Raw genomic sequence first — 24312 nt, 5'->3', positions numbered from 1 at the left:
ACACACATTGAATCTATTTCCCCATATTAAGTATCCTCACAGCTTCTTGTCAAACTGTCTTAAATGGGCCATCTTGATTATCACTACAAAAGTTTTTTTTCTCCTGCTGACAACAGTTCATCTTAATTAATTAGCCTCTTAGAGTTGGTTGGGCAACTCCCATCTTTCCATGTTCTCTGTATGTATATATATCTCCTCACTATATGTTCCATTCTATGCATCCGATGAAGTTGGCTGTAGCCCACGAAAGCTTATACTCAAATAAATTTGTTAGTCTCTAAGGTGCCACAAGTACTCCTGTTCTTTTTGCGGATACAGACTAACACGACTGCTACTCTGAAACCTGTCATCTTATCCAGTCTACATTATTTTAGCTATGTTACCATGTAATTAAATTTTCTTGAATAGAAACCAGTCAGGTTTGGTGTGTCCACATGTATTACTACAACCTGAATGCATTCTTAAAACCTGACAAAAATGTGATACATCATAGTTAATTAGGAAAAAACAATCAACACCTCCCCCCACCCTAGAATTTCAAGCTATTTTCACCTTCTTTTATTTACAGAATTGATTTAACAGCAGATGGCATAATCCATATGTAGAGAAACATGACAAGGAGGTTAAAGTGTGTGTGAACACATAGGACCAGTTCATCTGATCCATTAAAGCTACTCTTTCCACTGTGGAAGCATATAGCAGCCACAAAGTTACCTTACTAGTGAGCTAGAGGATGATTCCCTGTGGAGAAGGAGATTCCTAGATGGTACAGAGTGGCCCTAGAAACTTCTATACCTACCTTTTCTCTTGACCCAGGTGTGGCTATCTCTATGCCCATATGGTCCCTACCTGTTGGAATGGATGGGCAGCCAGAGTAAAACACAGTAGTTCTGAGGCTGCTGTAATTTACGCTAGGCACTAGCTTGAGGCTGGACAGCCCTGGGTTTAGGGGACAGGGATGGACTTTCCAACACCTTCCCTTAGGGGGCTCGGGATTTTGGCTTTAATGTTTAAAGAAGCGTTTGGTCAGTCATAACTATTTAAGAGAAAAAATCATTAGTTTGACAGTAAAACAACTGAGATAAATTATTCTAATGGTAAAAAAGTGATTTAAATTGTCTCCACTCATTTTAAAAATTTGAGTGGAAACTCTTCTATTCTGCTAACTCTAAGCCACAAAGGTTCTGATAGGCATGCAAATGTCACAGTTACAAAGGATCATTTCTGGCTTAGGGCTCTCAGTGTTAAATTCAGGATTTGTAAGTTTCTTTCAGGGAAGACTAATCACATAACAACAAATATGAAGAAATGTGACTCATGTTCACAGATTCAGAAATTTAACAATACGAGCCATTGTAAAGCTGTTTTGGCTTCTTCAAGAATAACCCTCTAGGGTTGGATCAATCACCAATTACTCAAGTATGGTACGGGCTTATACGCTGAATTCCATAATCAGAGTATTAGGAATAGGATTTAAATATCTGATTTTCCCCATTTTATTCACCAACATACAGTTTGTTTGTTTATTTTTTAAAGATAGAAACTAGCAGTCAAGTTTCATGCTACTCCTCATCTTTATACCTTGTCAGCTTCATTATTAGGAGCAATCAGACTATAAGAATGGCCAGACTAGGTCAGAGGAATGGTTCGTCTAGCCCAGTACTCTGTCTTTGGACAATGGCCAAAGGGAAGGCACAGAACAAGGCAATTATTGAATGGGCCATTCCCTATCATCCAGTCCCAGTTCTGGCCTTCACAATATCCCCTGGTAAAGAGTTCCACATGTTGACTGATCTTTGTGTGAAGAAGTGCTTCACTTTGTTTGTTTTAAACCTGCTGCCTATTAATTTCATCAGGTGAATCCCAGGGTCTTGAGTTATATGAAGTGGTAAATAACACATTCACTTTCTCCATATCATTCATGATTTTATGGTCTTCTATTACATCCCCTGTTAGTCGTCTCTTTTCCAACCTGAACAGTCCCAGTCTTTTTAATCTCTCCTCATATGGAAACCGTTCCATATCCTTAATCATTTTTGTTGCTCTTCTCCGTACCTTTTCCAATTCTAATATATCTTTTTTGAGACACGATGACCAGAATTGCACACAGTATTCAAGGTGTGGATTTATATTTATATGGATTTATATAATGGCATTATGATATTTTCTGTCTTATTATCTATCCCATTCCTAATGGTTCCTAACATTCGGTTAGCTTTTTGACTGCTGCTGCATATTGATTGGATGTTTTCAGAAAATTATCCACAATGACTCCATGATCTCTTTCTTGAGTGGTAACAACTAAATTAGACCCCCCTCATATTGTATGTATAGTTGGGATTATGTTTTCCAGTATGAACTAGTTTGCATTTATCAGCATTAAATTTCATCTGCCATTTTGTTGCCCAATCACCCAAGCTTTATGAGATCCCTTTGTAACTCTTCACAATCTACTTTGGACTTACTTATCTTGAGTAACTTTGTATCATCTGCAAACTTTGCCATCTCACTGTTTACCTCCTTTTTCAGATCATTTATGAATATGTGGAACAGCACTGGTCCCAATATAGATCCCTGGGGGACCCTGCTATTTACCTCTCTCCATTCTGAAAACTAACCATTTATTCCTTCCCTCTCTCATATCCCATGACTGCTTACTTTGCATAAGAGCCTTTGGTATGGGACCTTGTCAAAGGCCTTCTGAAAGTCCAAGTACACTATATCCACTGGATCATCCTTGTCCATATGTTTGCTGACCCCTTCAAAGATTTCTAATAGATTGGTGAGGCATGATTTACCTTTACAAAAGCAGTATTGGCTCTTCAACATATCATGTTCATCTATGTGTCTGATAATGCTGTTCTTTACTATAGTTTCCACCAATTTGCCAGTCATCTGGTACAGAAGCTGATTTAAGTGTTAGGTTACATACCAGTTAGTAGTTCTGCAATTTCATATTTGAGTTCCCTCTGAATTCTTGGCTGAATACCATCTGGCCCTGATGACTTGTTACTGTTTATAAATTTGTTCCAAAACCTCCTCTATCGATGCCTCAATCTGGACTGTTCCTCAGATTTGTCACCTAAAAAGAATGGCTCAGGTTTGGGAATCTCCCTCATATCCGTTGCAGTGAAGACTGATGCAAAAAAGTCATATAGCTTCTCTGCAATGGCCTTGTCTTCCTTGAGTGTTCTTTCAGAACCTCAATCATCAATAATCCCACTGATTGGCAAACTTCCTCCTTCTGATGCAAAACTAATAGGGAAATCTAGGCTGGCACAACTAAATGTTACAGAATATCTCAAAGATTTTCATGTCATCCAATACATATATATGTATATATAAAAATCACCTAAATATTCCCACCTAGCCCCCATCCCTTCCCTCAAATTACCCAGGATATCTCACTAACACTTTACTTTGGAAAACACCATAAAATTATCCATATAGCTATTTTTGAGTCAGCGCAATATTGATATTATTTTATTTCTGGATTTTAAATTGACTGCATAGGCTTATTTTTGATGTTAAGGAGATATCACTCACTGGGAATCTAACCAGACAATATTTTAAGACAAATATAATACTGATCTTCACCAGTAGGTGGAGTGATTGGACAAAACTCTTATTTCAATGCACTAACATTCTAAGGAGCCTGTAGTGTGTTTATCATTGACACTACTGTTGGTAACAACAGAATGAATTTGACTTTGCAGGGGTATCTCCAAAACCAAACTATCTTAAGGCATCCAGATATCAAGGTAAGTAGCTTGTCAGGGTGGCAGTTGGATTGTGGTTCAACCACTTCTCTTTATGGATGTGAATGAAGGTCCAAGCAGAACGTGGTGACGTTTGAGTTTACTGAAACATATAGAACTACTTTTATTTTAAGTTTTACAAAACATCCTTTTCTCTTATTTTAAGATACTGTTTTTCAAGGACATTTCATTTTTAAAAATCCATGTATTTCTAACCCAGTGGAAACCTGTGCTATTCAAACAATAACAAACAACAACAAAAAGTCAATTTTGAAAATAATTCTTGGCTTGTTTCTAAGATTAAGAAGGGGGCGGAAGGGAGGCTAAAATAACACAGTCCAGAATTTGTTTTGCCAAAGCCAAATAGTACTTGAATATCCAGGCTTCCAAGTTCTGACTTAAATCTAAACCTCATGATTTTTCAAGTGATCTCTGACTTTGGCAAAAGAAGTGGCATCATCCCAAATGATAATTTCAAGGACTTTTCACTAAGGTAAAGCATAAGCACTCTATTTAAAAAAGAGAAAAAGGCAATTTGGAAGATAGATAAATTCAGGCTGGCTTTAGATCATGAGATATTTGATTAAGTGTTTAGCATTTGAAGTTAGTATTAGCTGAAGTTTAAAAGACCTCTCATAGCTCAAAAAGGTTATATACATACTTCACCCTGTGTACTAATGAATTTGCACTGATTATCAATAGTGAAGAAGGCAGGAAGCAGCTGGTAACACAAACCCTAAAAAACATTGGTCATTTTGGATGGGAATTAGTGCAACCTAGCTCAGAAAGGGGGCAGCAAACAGGATTCTGTGTGTGTGTGTGTGTGTGTGTGTGTATATATATAAATAATTTTTTTTAATGCAAGTGTTGCATTCTGAAAATAAGATCAGTTGCAGGTAGAAAGATCCTGAATTTAAAGATAATATTGTGTCTAATCTATTATGAAAAGGTAGTGACAGCCAGCCTCCACTACCAAGTCCTCGGTTAGCCTTTATAACTTTGTATTGGAAAACTGATTTAGCTTAACAATTGACAGATTTATTTTGGAAGCAAAGAAGAATATTTCCTCAAAGTTTTTCTTTAAATCACCCTCTAACTGAGTTTTGAGTTAAAGGTCATTATAAAACTATCCTGATTTGAAACTTTGACTTGTGTCATTTTCTTTTTCTCCCTATAGATCAGCTTTCCTTACTCTTTCAGACTTTCCAGATAATAAAAGCTACTTGAAAACCTATATCAGCAATATCTGAAGAAAATAAGTTGTAATTAAGCAAACTTACTGATAATTTTTACTGTGGATAGCTTTGGGCCCAAACCTGCTAACACTGATATTACTGGGAATCATGGCCCACTCCTATTTCCATTAACACTAGTGGATGTTTTTGCCACAATCTTCAATGGAAGCAAAACCAGGCACTTCAAAGTATATTAAGTTAAACCGCTGAGGATACTTTTAGTGTGCAGAGTGTCAACAGGGGAGGTTAATGCAGAATAGCTAATGTGTGCAGTAAATTCACACCCTAGTTTACTGTGCAATAACTTTCCCGTGTAGACAATCCAACTACAAATCCAGATTAATATTGCCTATCTAACTTTATAAAGAGCTTTAAGATCTACATATGTAAAAATACTATATAAGTGCAAGGCATTTCATTAGCCACCATATCCAAATGGGGTGAGTAAGGCACAAACTGATTCGATGATTTAGCTGGGGAGTTTTTATGTTGGAGTGGGTTAGGCACAAGTTCCAAAACCAAAATACTTGGGTTCTAACCTTGGACCTGACACTTAACTTGCTACACTTTCTTTAGCACTTTTCATCAGTGAACATTTGTAAATCTAAGTAAATAAATAATTGATACTTTGGAGAGAGACTCTCGTAACTCCACAATTCAGGAAAACATCTCCAATAAGGAAGGCCCTTACCCACATGCTTAAATGTAAGCATATGCTTAAGTGCTTTCTTAAATAAGGGTCCAAATGTTGAATGTTAAGTCTAATTAACTATGAGAATTTGTTCTGAAATTTTGAACAATATAAATACTTTTCCAGATTAAAAGACTTTATAATGGTTCACTTTGGGTATTTGCGTGAATGTTTATTTATGTTCCTCTATCAGCTCAAAGTAATCCAACTACATCACAAAATTGAAAACATATGTAGAACTCACTTATTAGCCTGAGTCAGGCTTCCTATTTTGTCTTGTTTTTTAACCAATTTACATGCAGTGTTTAGCTATCACAGTGATAATCATTTATAAATGCTGAAAGTTTGAGTTTGACATTGGAGCATATTATCAGCAGATTAAGGGTGGGAATCGTAAAAGGTTTAAGACATTGCCTTTGTTAGAAAAGTAGAGGTGATTTTCTGCTATTGAAGCCAATGGAGAAAATAAAAAGTCAACGTACAATACATTCTACGCAGTTCCTGGTTTTGGCGAATATCAGAATACCTAGTGCTTACATAGCACTTTTTCCCACTGAACTTAAAGCACTTTATAGAGTAAGTACCATTATGTCCATTTTGTAGATGGGGAAATTGGCACACAGAGAGATGAAGAGTTCCTCAAGGTCACCAACAGGCCACTCTGCGAGAGCCAGGAACAGTCATAATTTATAGTCAAAGTGCTTCCTATAAATACAGTTGGGCCAATTTGGAGAAATTTGGCTTTGGCTGCATAGATGCTGGAACTAGCTGGCTTGAAGTAATAGTAACAATCCAAACGCGTGGTTTCTGCTTTCAGGACCCCCACTATAAAAATTGTTCCAGCACCCCTGTTCGGCTGCTGAATGAACACAATATTTTGGTGAATCCCAAATCCGACCCATGCGACGGGTACAGGAGCATATGGCCAGGCACAGGAAGATGCTTGTTGCTCTCTGCTTCCCAAGTTCCAATCTTAGAGGGTGGGTTTTCCTAGCACTACAATTTCATGATGCCAACACCTTTTTCATGATGCCAACACCTAAAAGGTATTTGTTGAACTCAAAAGTTAGGTTCAGCAAACATGAGTAGACCTGGTTCTGATTTCCACCCCAATCATTCGCCAAGCCCTAATTACATACTTTTTTACTTTGCTATGTAATGAAGTGGTTAGCATGGTATGAGCACAGGGTCTGAACAGGAGGACCAGGGACTCAGCTCTGATACCGACTGATGGTCTTGTACAAATCATTTAACTTCCCTGCTTCTGTTTCCTCACCTAAAAAATACTGACATTGATACTTACTTACCTACATTGAACAGATTAATTAGTACCTGTCATGAACTTTGAAGTTCATAAAGAAGTTAGTTTGTAAAGTCTCATATAAGTGACAAGTATAATTAATAATAATAAAAATGAATAGTTATCCTAGTGAGTACCAATCACATTAAATAATTATCTCAGCAGAACAGGCCTTCCTAATGATATTTTTCTGTAGGCAACCTTAGTAAATTCTTATACAAGCCAATTCCATGGGGAAAGCCCCCGCCCAAAAAACTGAAAAAACGTGTACTTCAGAAGATAAATTTGAACTAGTTACTGTACGAGAGCCAATGGACCTGATTTTCAAGTTGTCACACAGGAAAACTCCCTTTGACTTCAGGGATTTGAACCTCAGTTCTTACTACAACAGAACTTTCACTGAAGTCAATGGGATGCTGCATGAATAAGGATCAACCAAAACTTGAGTGAGGACTTTGAGATTTGCGCTGTTTTTACTTATTTATTGTAAGGCAGTAATTAAATCATTGTGAATGAGTTCCCTGCGTGTCCCTCTGGCTGTAGGCTTGCTGGATACCACACAGATTCTGATCCCAGTTCTACCAGTGTAAATCCATAGTAACTCTACTGAAGTCAATGGAGCTACTCCAGATTAACAAGGCTGATTAGCATGAATTAAAACAAATCCTCTTTTATGTTTTTAAAACATGGGTATTTTTTACTGAAAGATTGTGTGATGGTGTGTGTGTATGTCAATTGATGAATTCCCTTTTGTTTTATGAATAGCATTTCTGATTGTAACCTTCATTGTGGTTTAGAACCTCAATGTTGTGGCAGGAACAGTGTGTGTCTGGGAAACTGCAACAGGACCACCAAGAGGCCTCAACACTGAATAGTTGTATCCTGGTTGTTATTGGTAGAGCCATTGATTTTTAACAACTCTTTGCCAGCATGGAAAATCCCAGCAGAAGAACAGAAACAGAAAATTGCTGTTGAAAGAGAAATGCTCTTTAGAAAGGGGAATCGTTCCAATACTAGAATGAGAAGTGACACACATCTGGAGAAAGGGGAACAGAGGTCTTCCCCTATGGACACTGACCAAAAACCAAAGGGCTCTCAAAAGTGATGAGAACTCAGGGGTGGGGGAGGGGGGAGAGGAGTTGTGTTCAGGTGTTTGTTGTTTTGCCTAGATCTGTACTCTCCTCTGCTAAGAGTAAAGTGTGCATATTTAAGAAGTTCCTTTGCAAAGCTGGTGTTACTGACTTTATCTGCTATATAGCCCTAAAGAATAAAAACTGGAGTGCTCATGGAGGTGCAATTCGGGGCGGTGGAAGTGGGACATGCATAAGTTGCTGTTGAGGGACAGCACTAGTTTCAGGGCTAAGGGCAGTTGGATGTGGAGTCCCACATCCCCAGGAAGGGGACCAGACAGGGAATCTGCACCTGAGGAGTGTGCCTGAGAAGCCAAAAGTAGAAACAGTGTCTTGACTGTCCAGACCCAGCTAGCTAGAAGCACATGGGATCCAAAGGTTGTGTTCAGTACAGCAGACTGGTAACCATCCACAAGGGGAGCGAGGGGTGAGGGGCCTCAACCCTGGCTGTAATAGACAGTACAATCTTTAAACCAGAGTATAAACTATAATTCCACCCTCTGTATTCAGACTAACCAAATTATCTGTTTTCCAAAATTTCTACTCTGTTTGCCATTTTTAAACTAAACTTTTCCTTCTTGTACTGGAAAGGAAATTAGCATTCTCAAACCATAAAAAATATTCCAGATGCAGAAACAATAAGTCTGCTGCATTTATCTGCAAATGCTTGATAAGGCTCTGGTTTTCCAGATATGGGATTCATCCGTTCTTTCTTGGAGTATTTTGCTTCAAACTGGGGACGTATTTCTTCCTAAAAAAGAGATGAGCAATTTTTACGTACAATCCAGTTAAGCAAGGTCAAATTTCAGATCACTTTTTTCATAAAATTATTTCTAGTAATACATAAGTGAAGTGCCAGACACTTAAATCAGGAAATCAGTTGGGAAATCAGCAGGTCTTAATGAGGAAAACAGATCACTGTAAGAAAAAGGCATCTAAATTCACAGAATTACATCCATAAAATTTAACAAACTCCCCAGTTAGTTGCTATCATAAACCAGAGTGTTTGAAAATGTATATTTGTAAACAATATTGTTTCAAATTGACACCAGGAAATTTTCTAGGATTTTGATAGTAGACGGTAGCAATTCAGCAAAGCAGGAATAAAATTGCACTTAATCCTTTTACCAAGCTCACTTGTAAATAAAACTGCTTGCTAGATGCTTGTGTACCCTCCCAGTTTTAGCAAGAGGTTCCTCACTGTTTGAAAAAGTATCTTGCTCCTCATTATTACTGATTTATCTCTGAATGTGGGGAAAGTTAGATATAGGGCAGTATTTAAAGCTGTTCTGATTAGCAGAATTTATTCACCCCTCAGGCAACATTCACCCCTTACTCAGGCAACATTCTCTTTGGCCCTCATTTCCAGCTGCATTAAGTGGCTCCTGCCAGCCCCCTTGCTCTTGCTCTCCCAGCTCTGCCCCCTCCTGTGGATAGGGAATTCCAATAGGATGCGGCTATCCCCCTGTAGTCTGACTTCTTTAAGTGACAGTGGAAGACAGGCACGGCAAAACAAAAGAAAACACAAACCAGCCCTCCAGGTTGTCTCTGTCCTGGGAGAGAATTAGGGCAGGTCTGTTCTTGCAATGGTGCAGCTGTGCCACCTTGCTATGCCAATGGGAGAGCTTCTCCTGTTGACGTAGTTAGTCCACCTCCACAAGAGGCGGTAGCTATGATGACAGGAGAAGCCCTCCTGCTGACACAGCACTGTCTATACTGGTGGCTAGGTTGGTATAACCGCATTTCTCAGGGGAGTGATTTTTTCACATCCCTGATCAATGTAGTTATGCTGATGTTAGTTTATAGTGTAGACCTGGCCTTATCCTCTCAAAGATCTTTTGAGGGAAGGGGTTGGTCCTAACTGAAATAGACACAAAACAACACAGATGCCCCCTCCCAGCAAGGAGGCTACATAATAGGAGAGTACCCCATTCCCCTTCCCAGCCTCCAAGCCCCCTGCTCAGCTCCCCCCAGCCTCCTTGCTCTCTGTCTCCCAGCTCTGCCCCCTCCTCCAGCCCCAGACAGTTGGGGAGGCTCGGGAAGGCAGGGGTTGGAGAGCAAACATGCCCCCACTCGCCCAGCAGCGATGGCTCCTGTCCTGATTCCTTGCTCCCTGCAACCTGCTCCATACACCAGGTCGCAATGCCACTCACTCAGATTTGGCCTGGCTGCCCCACTGACATCCATAATGCTAAGTAACTCCCAATCCCCAATCCAGGCAGGTTAAACTGTAAAGGGGCTGCATGTGTAAGAAATGCACCAACGACCAATACTGGGGTATCAGAGCTCATGGAAAGGCAGTTTGAACTTTTGTTACAATGTTTTGTTGTTTCTTTAAGTGTCTTTTCATTGTGAGGACTCCACCCCTGATGGGTTTGAATCTGGACCCTCAAATCAAAATTCAGCACTTCAGCCTCTTGAGTGCCTAATGTCCAATATCTGTTAGCAGCAGCAGCAGCTTTTCTATGCTCCTAATCTATATGGGCTTCTAACTAGTAGGAGGCAAGACTAGGGTTGCCAACGCTGACTGAAGCTATTCTGGGAGATTTTTCCCTCCAACATGATTTAATGTCATTTTCTTCAAATACCCTATTCAAATCTCCTGGATTGCTTTCAATAGTCACCGGGAGATCAGTGCTGATTCTGGGAGACTCCAGACCAATCCTGGAGGGTTGGCAACCTAGGCAAGACCAGTACAGCTAAGTCCTAATTAACATCTTAAGTTTTAACAGCACCATTTGAGGCCACTCTCACTATGACTCACCTTTCACTAGCGAGTCTCCAGCAAATCCATGACCGAACTATCCTCTAGATCAGTGGTTCCGAAACTTGTTCCGTCGCTTGTGTAGGGAAAGCCCCTGGCGGGCCAGACCGGTCTGTTTACCTGCCATGTCCGCAGGTTTGACCGGCACAAGCCGAGGGACGTACTGGCTGCCGCTTCCAGCAGCTCCCATTGGCCTGGAGCAGCAAACCGCGGCCACTGGGAGCTGCGGGGGGTAGTGCCTGCAGATGGTCAACGTCAGCAAAATGTCTCATGGCCCGTGATCAGATTACCCTGATGGGCCACAGGTTGCCCACCCCTGCTCTAGACACATTGATAACAGTCCCAAAGCAATCCTGGGATTGGTCTGACAGCATGTGTGCATTGCCAGTGAAGCTCCCTGCTGCACAGGAGTCTGTTTTAAGTTCTTTAGCAGCCCCTTTATACTCTGGGATTCCACAGGAGCTCTCCACTTGGCCCGAAGCAGCCATTTGTTTTCCTTTGTATTTTTCACTTATTTCCTTCACCATCAATGTTAAAGAAAACCCATCTTGTCAGCAAATAAGCAAATGTAACATCATGTGACCTCTTCCCAAAGAGACAATTTCTGTCCCTAGGCTGAGAAGTCTGGTTCTGTGCTGGGAAAATCTACAGTGTCCCTGGGGAAGGAATTCTTTCCCACAGACAGCAGAATAGCAGTGAAGCCACTGTGACCATTAATGCAGCCTGATGACTATTGTAGCCCTCCCACAAGGGCAATGAACCCCTTGTGGAGGAAAGGAACATAGCTCCGCCTGCCATTCTCCAACTCTGCCCACAAAAGAATCCTACATGCCTGGGAGCAAGGAAACCCAGAGCAGCAATGCTCCAGGCCATGCAGGGGTTCCAAATCCACCTTGCAGGTTCCTAGCATCCTGAATAGTGAGCCCCCCTAGTTCCATTTCCATCAGAGCCCTGCATGCCTGTGTGGCAGCCACAGCAGAAGGAAGGTTGTGGCTATTTTTCACCTCCCCAGCCTCCTCTCCTAGTGGATTTTCCTCCACTGGGCATTGGGTGAATTTAGCTGCTTCACTGCAAGCCTTTTGGGCAATAATACCATGAGCAACCAGACTTCTGGGAGGTGTGAAAACCTTTTGAGGTTCCCCATCAGTATTCTTAGCAGCTATCCAAAGCAACCCCTTAGGAAACTCATCTTGATATTGATGTATAGTTATTCCAGGGCAGGCAGGAAGGTCAACCTTTTGCATTTATTTAAATCTGACTTTCTATGGACTAATAAGTAATTGCTTTAAAAAAAATTAAATCATGCTGAAAGATTCTTTTAGTGTGATTGTTGCTAGTTCTACCAAAATGGAGGCCAGATCCTTTTCGAATCTGCATTGGCATAAACCCAGAGAATGCCCCCAAACTTCAGTGAAGTTAGTTTGTATTTACATTGGTGAAGAATGAGAGCAGCAAGTTTCTTCACAGCTCTAGATGAAGCATCTTGGGAGAAAATGCTCGTCCTGGCATAAAGATCAATTATAAGATTTATTTTCTAGCTTCTGATGTGAAAGAGAAATTGATAATAAAACTAAAGGAAAAATTGGTTGTTGATTTTTAACCAGAACCTTTTATATGCAAGATTAAAGTAGTAAATTATCTACAAACCTCTTCTTCTTCCCAGTCTATCAAGTCCCAGTCATAAGCAATTACTGCTCGTCTTCTTTTCCAAAACTCCAGAAAAACAGTTGCTGGAGCAAATAGAAAAAAGAAATCGCAAGATCATTTTCAAATGAAGAAAATAAGTTAACTACTAGCATTATTGTTAAATGAAACTGTTACATTATTTTCATTGGTTTGCATAAATGGACTTGTTTGAACAGCAAATCTTTCTGATGATCAAAACTGCATTAAAAAGGTGTTGCTTTCTGCTTTGGCTTGTGTCAGACATGGTTGAAGCTTTGGCGATTTCATTTAGTGCTAATTGAACATGTTTAATTTGCAATCAAATGAGCTACAGATTGAAAAGAATTAAATGGTTCCTGTGAGTCATCTTAGCTAAATTTAGATAGACCAATGACAAAGACAAAGTTTTCTTGGGAACAGTGTAGATGAAAAAGGTAGCTTGCCTTATCAGAAGACTATTTAAAATACACAGGAATCAGTATCTAGAGGAAGCAAAGAAGTTTCTAATCAGATTCCAGCGCACATGCAATTCATACAGAGCTGCTGAGGAGCACAATTACATAACTCACTGGAGTATAGCATAAGTACAGCACTCACTGCACTATAGTATTCAGAAAAGTGGTTGTGCTTGCCACTGTGTTTTATATTGGCAGGAAAGATCAGGAAGTATTTAGTCAATTGATCATAATCCATGTCTTGGAGAATTAAACTGGCACTGTTTATAAACACATTATTTATTTACACGTAAGCCACTGAAATCCATGGGAGTCATTCTCTGACTTCAGTGGGCTTTGGATCTGGCCCTTAGCGGTCACGAGAGGTGCCAGATTGATAGCCCTGGAAACAGAAAACCTCTGTTTATTCACAGACCAGGGCAGGGATGCTCCCAGCAGTGACTATGCAAGCCTCCTGAACAACAGCCTGACAATGTGCCTCAAGTCTTGTCCTAGAGGGATCACCTTAGTGCGCATGAATTCTCCATGACGATTAGTCCTTAGTCTGCCTACCGCCAACAAGAATCCCAATTATTATGGTGGTTTTTGTGATGCACACAGGTAACAGTTTTGTTTCCTAGTAACTGGATTCAGAGCATCAACTCATTTCACATAGTCTAGAAATCAGCCCTCAGAAAGTAATGACTTTTAGTTACTAGCGCGGCAGCTTGGATCTCTCTTTTCCCCACTCCCATTTCTCTACATTTTCAGGCTCAGTGGCAAAGTACAGTGAGAATGACTACTGTCCTCACATCTCCTTCCCACAAAGGCACACTGTATTAGAAATCTTGTGAGATTTTCAGTCCAATTTCCTGAACTTTTGAGGCTAATCCAAGATGAATCAAATTGTTTTCCCCTCTTATTTTTAAAGTACACAGTGGGGAAAAAAATCCACAGTTAGTATCTCTGCCTATGGCTCTTGAAGTTTCTTTCTGGCACTATTTTTCATTTTTTCAGTATTCACCACTATGATCTTCAATATTCTATTTCCTTTTATTGTATTACACTCTTCTTTTTCTACTGAGGTCAGTAGCCCTTCTTTCCACCATTGACTATTATATCATATGCTGTTGATAGCTCATCTCACTGCATTTCTGTAGTACTGAGAGCTTCTAAAAGTATCAAATTTTGAAACCCCCCTGCTTCCTTTCTAGTCAGATCATCTCTAATATCCTTGGTCATGTATTCAGCATTCAGTTCTGAACAAGACAGTATAACATCATTCTAGAAAGTCAAGGTGGGTGAGGTAATATCTTTTATTGGACCAATTTCTGTTGGTGAGACAAGCTTTCAAGGTTACACAGAGCTTCCACAGACCTGCAGAAGAGCTCTGTGTAAGCTCAACAGCTTGTCTCTCTCACCAACAGAAGTTGGTCTAATAAAAGATATTGCCCCACCCACCTTGTCTTTCTAATATTGTGGAACCAACACAGGTATGACAACACTGCATATAACATTATTCCGTCATACTTGCAGTACTTCTGTTAGGATATTTCAAAATGTACATTTATCCCATATGCTCAAACAAAATTCTTGGAAAGCTCTGAAGTTCAGAACTTACAGACATACTTTAGTATAGTTCTGCTACACTACTGTTTGCCCTCCTTTCAATCTGTCTTGAGATTCAACCTAACAGCAACCTTCTACAAAACACCCCCCTCGACAGGACTTCCTTGAGCACTTTCTGTCTAACTTGTAACCTTTTATAGTTGCGAGGCTGGCTTTCTCTAGTGGTTAATGACCTATTGTTCATCTCTCTTTTCTTACGCTACTTTATTTCAGAGCATTGATGAATACTCTCATTCCTTCTAACCTTCCTGAATACACTACATACTCGTGGATTATGTTAAAGAACCTCCTCAGATTCTGTCCCCTTTGAGAGCAGAAGGAGGAGAATGTTTTATGTTCTGAGGAGTATATTGGCATTTCTTATTGCTAATAAAAATACTAAATAGTTCCACTAGTTTCTGTTCTTTAAACTTTGCATTTCAGCAACTGTTCCAGTGTTAATTCCTTTATCAGAGAAAACATGCTTCCGTGTAGTCAAGAAGGAATTATAATTAGGACTTTTCTAGTGTCTCTTAGCTTCCTGAAAAAACTGTGGAGAAAGGAAGAGATAGGCATATAAATTAAAATCATTCAGTTGCTTCTCTAGCGAAGCATTCAGAATGACTGCCTCTGGATAATAGCACCGGTTGAAGAATGACACAACTTTGGTGTTGAGCTTCAAACAAAGCTGGACAACAAAATCATTGACAAGTTTCAGAGTAACAGCCGTGTTAGTCTGTATCCGCAAAAAGAAGAACAGGAGTACTTGTGGCACCTTAGAGACTAACAAATTTATTAGAGCATAAGCTTTCGTGGACTACAGCCCACTTCTTCGGATGCATATAGAATGGAACATATAATGAGGAGATATATATACACACATACAGAGAGCATAAACAGGTGGGAGTTGTCTTACTAACTCTGAGAGGCCAATTAATTAAGAGAAAAAAAAAAAAAAAAACTTTTGAAGTGATAATCAAGCTAGCCGAGTACAGACAGTGTGATAAGAAGTGTGAGAGTACTTACAAGGGGAGATAGTCAACGTTTGTAATGGCTCAGCCATTCCCAGTCCTTATTCAAACCGGAGTTAATTGTGTCTAGTTTGCATATCAATTCTAGCTCTGCAGTCTCTCTTTGGAGTCTGTTTTTGAAGTTTTTCTGTTGTAATATAGCCACCCGCAGGTCTGTCACTGAATGACCAGACAGGTTAAAGTGTTCTCCCACTGGTTTTTGAGTATTTTGATTCCTGATGTCAGATTTGTGTCCATTAATTCTTTTGCGTAGAGACTGTCCGGTTTGGCCAATGTACATGGCAGAGGGGCATTGCTGGCACATGATGGCATAGATCAATGCCCCTCTGCCATGTACATTGGCCAAACCGGACAGTCTCTACGCAAAAGAATTAATGGACACAAATCTGACATCAGGAATCAAAATACTCAAAAACCAGTGGGAGAACACTTTAACCTGTCTGGTCATTCAGTGACAGACCTGCGGGTGGCTATATTACAACAGAAAAACTTCAAAAACAGACTCCAAAGAGAGACTGCAGAGCTAGAATTGATATGCAAACTAGACACAATTAACTCCGGTTTGAATAAGGACTGGGAATGGCTGAGCCATTACAAACGTTGACTATCTCCCCTTGTAAGTACTCTCACACTTCTTATCACACTGTCTGTACTCGGCTAGCTTGATTATCACTTCAAAAGTTTTTTTTTTTTTTTTTCTCTTAATTAATTGGCCTCTCAGAGTTAGTAAGACAACTCCCACCTGTTTATGCTCTCTGTATGTGTGTATATATATCTCCTCATTATATGTTCCATTCTATATGCATCCGAAGAAGTGGGCTGTAGTCCACGAAAGCTTATGCTCTAATAAATTTGTTAGTCTCTAAGGTGCCACAAGTACTCCTGTTCTTCTTTTAACAAAATCATTGTAATATTCTCCCCCTCCATGTCAAATAAGCAACTGCTATAATGTTACATGACCTTAAAAGAACTTGTTTATTGCTTAATTTATTGACAAACCTCAATTTTTATCACAAGTCTGTACAAAGCGTGAACATGTCTGTGTGTATATGTGTGTGTGAGTGTGTGAAGTAGAGGACGGAGGTTTCTCATAACTTGATCCTTAGCCAACAGCTATTGTATCTTTAGCAAGAACTAGTCTAGGCAAAAGAAAATTAGTGACATTCCTCCCTAGAGGCTGTACTAATGTTTCCACTAAGCACGATACATCTTTTGGCATAAGGGATGACATTTAGGTCTTTTCCTCTAAAACAACAAACTTGAAAATGTAGGGCTTGGCTTTCACAAGTGCTAAGCACTCATTACTCCAAGTGAAGTCAATGGGAACTGCAAATGTTCTGCACCTTTGAAAATCAAGCCCAGATGCTTGATAGGAAAAAGTATTCGTCCATTTCTGAGATTTGGTAAGCCTGGGTGAGAATATCCTCCCCAGAAAAATTCTGTGTCTCTGAGGGTATGTCTACTCTTCAAGCTAGGGATGTAATTCCCAGCTTGAGGAGACCTACCCACTCTAGCTCTGATAGATCTAGTGCACTAAAAATAAACTATAGCCATGGCAGTACAAGCAACGGGAGGGGGTACCACCTATCTATGTCCCTAGCGAGGGGTGGCCCATGTATTTAAAAGGATCATTCATATACTTCAAGAAAGCATCCCATATATCTGAGAATTTTTCTTGAAAACAGAGGCGCTGGAACAATTTGTATAGTGGGGGTGCTTACAGTCTTGAACCAAACTGTAATAGAAACCACTTCAAGTCAGGGGGCGCTGCAGCACCCCCCAAACTCCTAGTTCCAGCACTTATGCTTGGATATAACATGATGCCTTTCCCCAGAAAAGACAAGGCCTGAGGAATGACTGAATAAAGACTCTAGAACTTAACTCAATATCAACACATTTTAAAATTCTAGTTTTTCCACCAGGATATAAATGTCCACCTGGATACTGCTTATTTGATCCATTTTTAAAATTAAAATGTCCAGAAACTGAACATGAAAAATATAAATTCTTACCCTTTCCCTCCACATTTTCACTGAACCAGAAAAGACTTGATTGGGAAGAGTCAAGCCAATACTCTGCATTTCAGCATCTGAAACTAGGCATGCTGGAGTTTAAAGGGTCCTATCTCACACCATACATTTAAAGGAAAACGTAATATCCAAAGAAAGACTTACCCCACACTGCCATGAAAACAGCAAAAAAGACAGTAGCTCCATTGTCAAAAAGGTGAGTTACCTGTGAATGAGACCAATAACCTGATGAATTCATTATTTGAAGGTTCTATTCACAATGTATTCTGTTTTGTTAAAAAAGATAAAGATAAAAATGGGTGGTGCTCATGAGAGCCGCTAGACTGGCTGTCCTGAAGACCAATATCCTTTCTGTGGGCCTTACCCTGAATGGTGCTCAGCATGGGAGTTACAGGTGCTTAGCACCTCTCAGGATTAAGGCCCATATCAGCTGAACAGTTACTTTTGTATAGACTTATAACTTCTGGGGTAGTTCATCCTTTTCAGCCCAAGGTAATGTGTTTTGAGAAGCTATGCACTCAAGATGGTTCATAAGTGCTGTTCCACGTGCTAGGGACATAATTTTTGTGACTGCTGAATATATCAAGTGCAATTGCATAATACTTCTAAAGACCAAATTCTGTCATAGTATAAGTGGGTTCATTGAAGTGAAGGGACTGAATTTGCGCCGTCACTTGGAACTTTTTTTTATTTAACCAAGTTTATTAAAGATATTCATAAAATACTGAGAAAGAATAAACATTTTCTATTTGGATAGTTTAAATGTACCTTGGCATAAACACAGCTGTCTGACAACCTCATGAAGGGACAGTATTTATCACATATTGGACACATTATAATATCTGTAGCTTGACAGACTTCTTTACTGGAAAAAGAGAGAAGATAATGGTTGATACTTTCATACACAATTATCATTCTTAAAATGGACCAATATATTTCTCTGAAATCACAGATGGTGAATTAAATTTCTCGTATCATACGTTTCTAGTGCTTTCTGCTAGTGATGTCAGTATGTGCTTGCTGTCTACAACACTTTGAGATATGTACACTATGACTGTGTAGGTCTTCTCAACTTCATATATGAATAATGCCTTTCTCAAGAAAACACATGCACTTTGAAATCTTTAGATGGCATGTCCTTTTGTTTTGTTTTTTTAAAAAAGAGCAAAATCAAAAAGGACTAGACAACATGTAGAGAATAGTCCTGCCGTGGCTGGCAGGATAGTCAGGATGAGTTATTAGTACTTTACCATTTCTAAATTGTTCCTGAGCCAAGAGAGATCTCCAACAGAAGGAGATAGGAATATGGTGAGTACGGATTAAAGGGAATTTCGTTAATTTCAAGGGACTCTTTCAGGCACTGCCTCAGGCTGTGAAGCAGTGTGGAGGTGTAAAACCTCCAGAGGAGCTCCAGGTGGCACAATGCCTGAAAAGTGCCATCTGGAGCTTTGGGAAGCACACTCTCCTTGGAGAGTGACATTTCCTCTCCCCTCTTCCCGCCATTCAGAAAGCCATGGCTCCACCCGCTCCCCGTCACTGTGAGACGCTAGCTTGGGCAGCACCCTAGCTTTACATAGTCCATGCACTCAGGGGACCACATGATATCCAGCCCATGTGCCAGAGCTCAAGACAAGGGAGACTTGATGCACGTTCTCCGCTACCTTGGGAAAGCCGGGCACAATCTTGCCCTATGTGTTTACATTGTTTTTGTTAAAGACTTGATACCATATGGTGAATTTTAAAGTAAGAAATTAAACAGAACCAAATTATACACAACAACCCCAAACATGTACAAATACGGGTAACTTCACTAATAAAAGTGCTCACTTTACCTGACTTGGCAGTGGTTCAGTGTTGTGACTCCATACAAAAAGACAAACAATCCAATGAAGGCAGCTGGGAAGAGCATTCCTGTGTACCAGCCTAACCAGGCAAAGTACAAGCCAATTTTCTCACCAAAATACCGCCTGTTTAAAACACAACAGAGTAAAGTTACCTGCCAGTTTCTGTAGGTTTTATTTAGCATTGTTTGCTAACAGAAAAGGAAGCTTTAAGTCATATTTGAGGGTAGAAATTGGGGCGAAGATTTTCTAAAACAGGAGCCTAAATCCATACTTAGGCGCCTGCATGTTCGTCAACAACTCCCATTGAGGGCAGCAGTACTGGATGTTGAACGTTTTTGAAAATTTGGTAATTGGTTCTGTATGTCCAGGAAACAAAAGGCCAAATGCTGCTCTCCATTATACACGAGTGTTTCCTGAGTAACTCTGTTGAAATTGATGTAGTTACACTGGACCCAGAGCATTTCCAAGAAAAACACAGTTACTAACCTGTTCCATAACTGTTGTTCTTCAGGAAGTGTTGCATGTGTCCATTCCATTCTTGGTGTTGGTGTGCCCAGTGCATGGCTGTAGGAAACTTTCCCCCTCAATGGTACCTGTTGGGCAGTCAGAGCTCCCCCTGCTGCTGCATGCCACTGTGTTCAGGCATACAGAAGGGGCAGAGCCAACCCTAGCCCCCCCTCAGTTCCTTCTTGTCATAACTCTGATGGAGAGGGGTAGGTGGGCAGGTTGTAAAATGGGCATGTGCAACACATCTTGAAGAGCATCAGTTACGGAACAGGTTAGTAACTGTTTTTTCTTTGTTGAATGATTGCACGTGTGCATTCCTCTCTTGATGACTCACAAGTCACAAGACAGGAGGCAGGATTGGAATCTATTTCAATAAAGAGTAAAGAACAACTCATCCCACTCTAGCAGCATCTCTGGAGTCTTGAGGGGCAGTGCACGGAGCCTCCCTGGCCATCCATGTGTCTAGGGGCTGCAGGGACCTGGTGGCCACTTCTGGGAGCCGCGCAGAGCTAGGGCAGGCAGGGAGCCACCAGGGTCCCTTTTCAACCAGGCATTCCAGTTGAAAACCAGATGCCTGGCAACCCTAGACATTAGCCAAGTCATAGCACATGAGTATGCAAAATGCAATCCAGGAATAAATTCTCAGGATGGGGGGTGCGGGGGGGGAACTAACCTCTTACTCTGTCTGCCACTGCTACGAACAACTGGGATGATTTATGAAAGTGTCTGGTGTAGTAGGAAGAGAGCCTGAGACATAAGCCCTTGTATCAGAGGCCTGAACTAAAGTAGTGGTCAAAACTTTGCTGATATGAAGCAAAGTCAGGTTGTGAGCAAGAGGCAGGCCCTGTTCACAGAATTTGGCAAGCACAGGGCTGATATTGCAAAAACACATATTCCTAAGAGGTGCTGGGCACAGAGCACTCACGCAAGCACATTCCAGAAGGATGATACCAGAACACCTCGATACCAGCAAATTCTCCAAAGATAACAGGAACACACTGACCAAGTTGCTAGACTCTGGGGATGGAGCCACTCAGTGAGTAGACTCAGCCCTGATAATTGAGGGCACTGAGTACGCACTGTGTAGGGAAGATCTGGAAGCAGGGGGAAATGCCCAAGAACTCCAGAATGGCCACCAATATGAGGCAGAGTTCCATTGTCCCAGCCATATTCTTGAGGCAGGTCCCATTGAAGGGTCATGGTGATAGATGGGAAGATAGGATCTGTGCAGAGACCAGTCCTGCTGTGGGGTAGTGATAGGTAAGATCCCACCTCCAAGTCTGACAGTGAGAATTCCCCTCATCTGACCATGGCAGGGCTGATCCAGTCAGTGCCAGGGTCCTGTGCTGAGAGTCTAGTGATGGATGGAGTGATGCCATCATAGCAGGTTTCCCCTTGGATGGTAATGAGGGGCCACCTGCAGTACTGAAACTTGAATCACTGGCAGAAGTGGCAGTGGTGCCGAGGGACCAGACTCCTGTAGGGAAGACAACACTGGCACTTCTCACTGAAGCTGCAACACTCAGCACCGAGTCAGACTGGGTTGGCTCCGATGGTGGCCTCCATCACAGGAATTTCAGCCTAGCCTCCCTATCCTTCTTTGTCCTAGGTTTGAACTCCCTGCAAATCTGTCACCGCTCCTTCACGTGTGCTTCCCCAAAGCACTTCAGGCAGCTATTGGACAGGTCACTCACTGACACAGGTTTGGCACAAAAAGCACACGTCTTGAAATCCAGTGATTGGGACATACCTTGGTACTGTGACTGGAATAAAGGCCAAATGGAAAAAACAACAAGTCTGACAAATAGACTAATTACACACACACACACACACACACACACACAGAGTCCAGTATAGTACAGATTTCCAACGACCATCATGGGTGGTAAGAAGGAATGGAGGAGGACTCGATGCAGCTCTGCCCTTTATACCCGCACATAGTGGCACATGGTAGAAGGGGGAGCTTGAACCAGCCAATGGATACCTCTGAGGGAAAAAGTTCCCAATGGCCATGTGCTGGGTGCACTGACACCAAGAGTGGAATGCATATGTGCAATCACCCGAAGAAGAATTGATGAATCAGAGCGCATTCTTCTACCTTGCTTTCTTATTTCTGTTTGGAACTTCTCTTACCAGAATCTCTAGAAAATTTATTCCACAATTCCAACATGGACTGAAAGCGTACCGCACCCTGATCATGACATCTGATGCTTTATAAATCAATCAATCAATCAATAATAATAATAATAATAATAACAATAATGATGAACAGTTTAAAAGATCATTCTCCAGATTAATTTTAAGGAATGAGGAAATATAACCATCCTGTGCTTCAGAAACTTTAGGGTCAAATCACAGCTGGGTGTCAGGTCAGTTTAAATATGTTTTACATCAGCACAACTTGTTATGCTAATATTGTAGCATAGATTCATAGATTCATAGACTCTAGGACTGGAAGGGACCTTGAGAGGTCATTGAGTCCAGTCCCCTGCCCTCATGGCAGGACCAAATACTTTCTAGACCATCCCTGATAGACATTTATCTAACCTACTCTTAAATATCTCCAGAGATGGAGATTCCACAACCTCCCTAGGCAGTTTATTCCAGTGTTTAACCACCCTGACAGTTAGGAACTTTTTCCTAATGTCCAACCTAAACCTCCCTTGCTGCAGTTTAAGCCCATTGCTTCTTGTTCTATCCTTAGAGGCTAAGCTGAACAAGTTTTCTCCCTCCTCCTTATGACACCCTTTTAGATACCTGAAGACTGCTATCATGTCCACTCTCAGTCTTCTCTTTTCCAAACTAAACAAACCCAATTCTTTCAGCCTTCCTTCATAGGTCATGTTCTCAAGACCTTTAATCATTCTTGTTGCTCTTCTCTGGACCCTCTCCAATTTCTCCACATCTTTCTTGAAATGCAGTGCCCAGAACTGGACACAATACTCCAGTTGAGGCCTAACCTGCACAGAGTAGAGCGGAAGAATGACTTCTAGTGTCTTGCTCACAACACACCTGTTAATGCATCCCAGAATCATGTTTGCTTTTTTTGCAACAGCATCACACTGTTGACTCATATTTAGCTTGTGGTCCACTATAACCCCTAGATCCCTTTTTGCCATACTCCTTCCTAGACAGTCTCTTCCCATTCTGTATGTATGAAACTGATTGTTCCTTCTTAAGTGAAATACTTTGCATTTGTCTTTATTAAACTTCATCCTGTTTACCTCAGACCATTTCTCCAATTGTCCAGATCATTTTGAATGTTGACCCTATCCTCCAAAGCAGTTGCAATCCCTCCCAGTTTGGTATCATCTGCAAACTTAATATGCGTACTTTCTATGCCAATATCTAAGTTGTTGATGAAGATATTGAACAGAGCCAGTCCCAAAACAGCCCCCTGCGGAATCCCACTCGTTATATCTTTCCAGCAGGATAGGGAACCATTAATAACTACCCTCTGAGTACGGTTATCCAGCCAGTTATACACCCACCTTATAGTAGCCCCATCTAAGTTATACTTGCCTAGTTTATCAATAAGAATATCATGCAAGACCGTATCAAATGCCTTACTAAGTATACCACATCCACCGCTTCTCCCTTATCCACAAGACTCGTCATCCTATCAAAGAAAGCTATCAGATTGGTTTGACATGATTTGCATCTGACTGCTAGGGTCAAAGAGTGAAACCAACCAGTGTTGTTGCCTTTAGACTGCCTGAAAACATTCTTGGTCAGCCTTTTACAGTAAGGAAGAAAACACCTATGTTGTTTCTTGGGTGAGAGGCAGTGGAGGAGAGAGAAAGAGAGTGAACAACACTTGGCCTGGAATGAATGAAATCATCAATTTTAAAATGCATGTCAAAGAGTTTCCAGTTGGAGCAATCCATCTGTCTGAGTTAAAATGATATTTTGTATTTTTAAAGCAATGTGAAGATTGATCTACACTGATTATCATCATTCAAACTCAGCTTCACTATACCAAAGGCCAATGCTGTCATATTGCTTTTATTCCTCTGTCATTCAACAGAGCCCACAATTCTTCTGGCTAAAGAGACAGAAATATGGCAGTAACATGGTCAATTCTGACAAGGGTAGCAAGTCTCGCTGTACAAAGACACACTGACATGAGTTTGAGATGCCTGACTTAGCTGCATGAGTGAACCCTGTGGCCTAATTTTTTGGCTGACAATCTGTCTGCTCCACTGAGAAAGAAAATTTCCATTTTATGAGATTATTTGCATCAGCACCTATTTTTACCGACGTATATAATTCAAAGTAGTGAAGGAAAGTATTAAAGACATTCTTCTGTGGTGAA

At 40.8% G+C, this 24312-nt stretch overlaps 1 protein-coding gene across 1 annotated transcript in view; it reads right to left on the bottom strand.

Annotated features, from left to right (window-relative positions):
• Positions 1-24312, bottom strand: part of ANO4 (anoctamin 4) — a 316199-nt gene that overhangs the window by 47114 nt on the left and 244773 nt on the right. Inside the window, exons 15-19 of the mRNA XM_054028953.1 lie at positions 19479-19613; positions 18415-18511; positions 17791-17851; positions 12526-12608; positions 8725-8865 (exon numbers count right to left, since the gene is read on the bottom strand). Of these exons, the coding sequence (XP_053884928.1) occupies positions 8725-8865; positions 12526-12608; positions 17791-17851; positions 18415-18511; positions 19479-19613 (517 nt within the window). The remainder of the gene's footprint in view (positions 1-8724; positions 8866-12525; positions 12609-17790; positions 17852-18414; positions 18512-19478; positions 19614-24312) is intronic.

This window comes from Malaclemys terrapin, chromosome 1 (assembly GCF_027887155.1).
Source record: "Malaclemys terrapin pileata isolate rMalTer1 chromosome 1, rMalTer1.hap1, whole genome shotgun sequence".
In the NCBI taxonomy this organism is placed as follows: Eukaryota; Metazoa; Chordata; order Testudines; family Emydidae; genus Malaclemys; species Malaclemys terrapin.
This window is presented reverse-complemented; position numbering and strand designations above follow the sequence as displayed.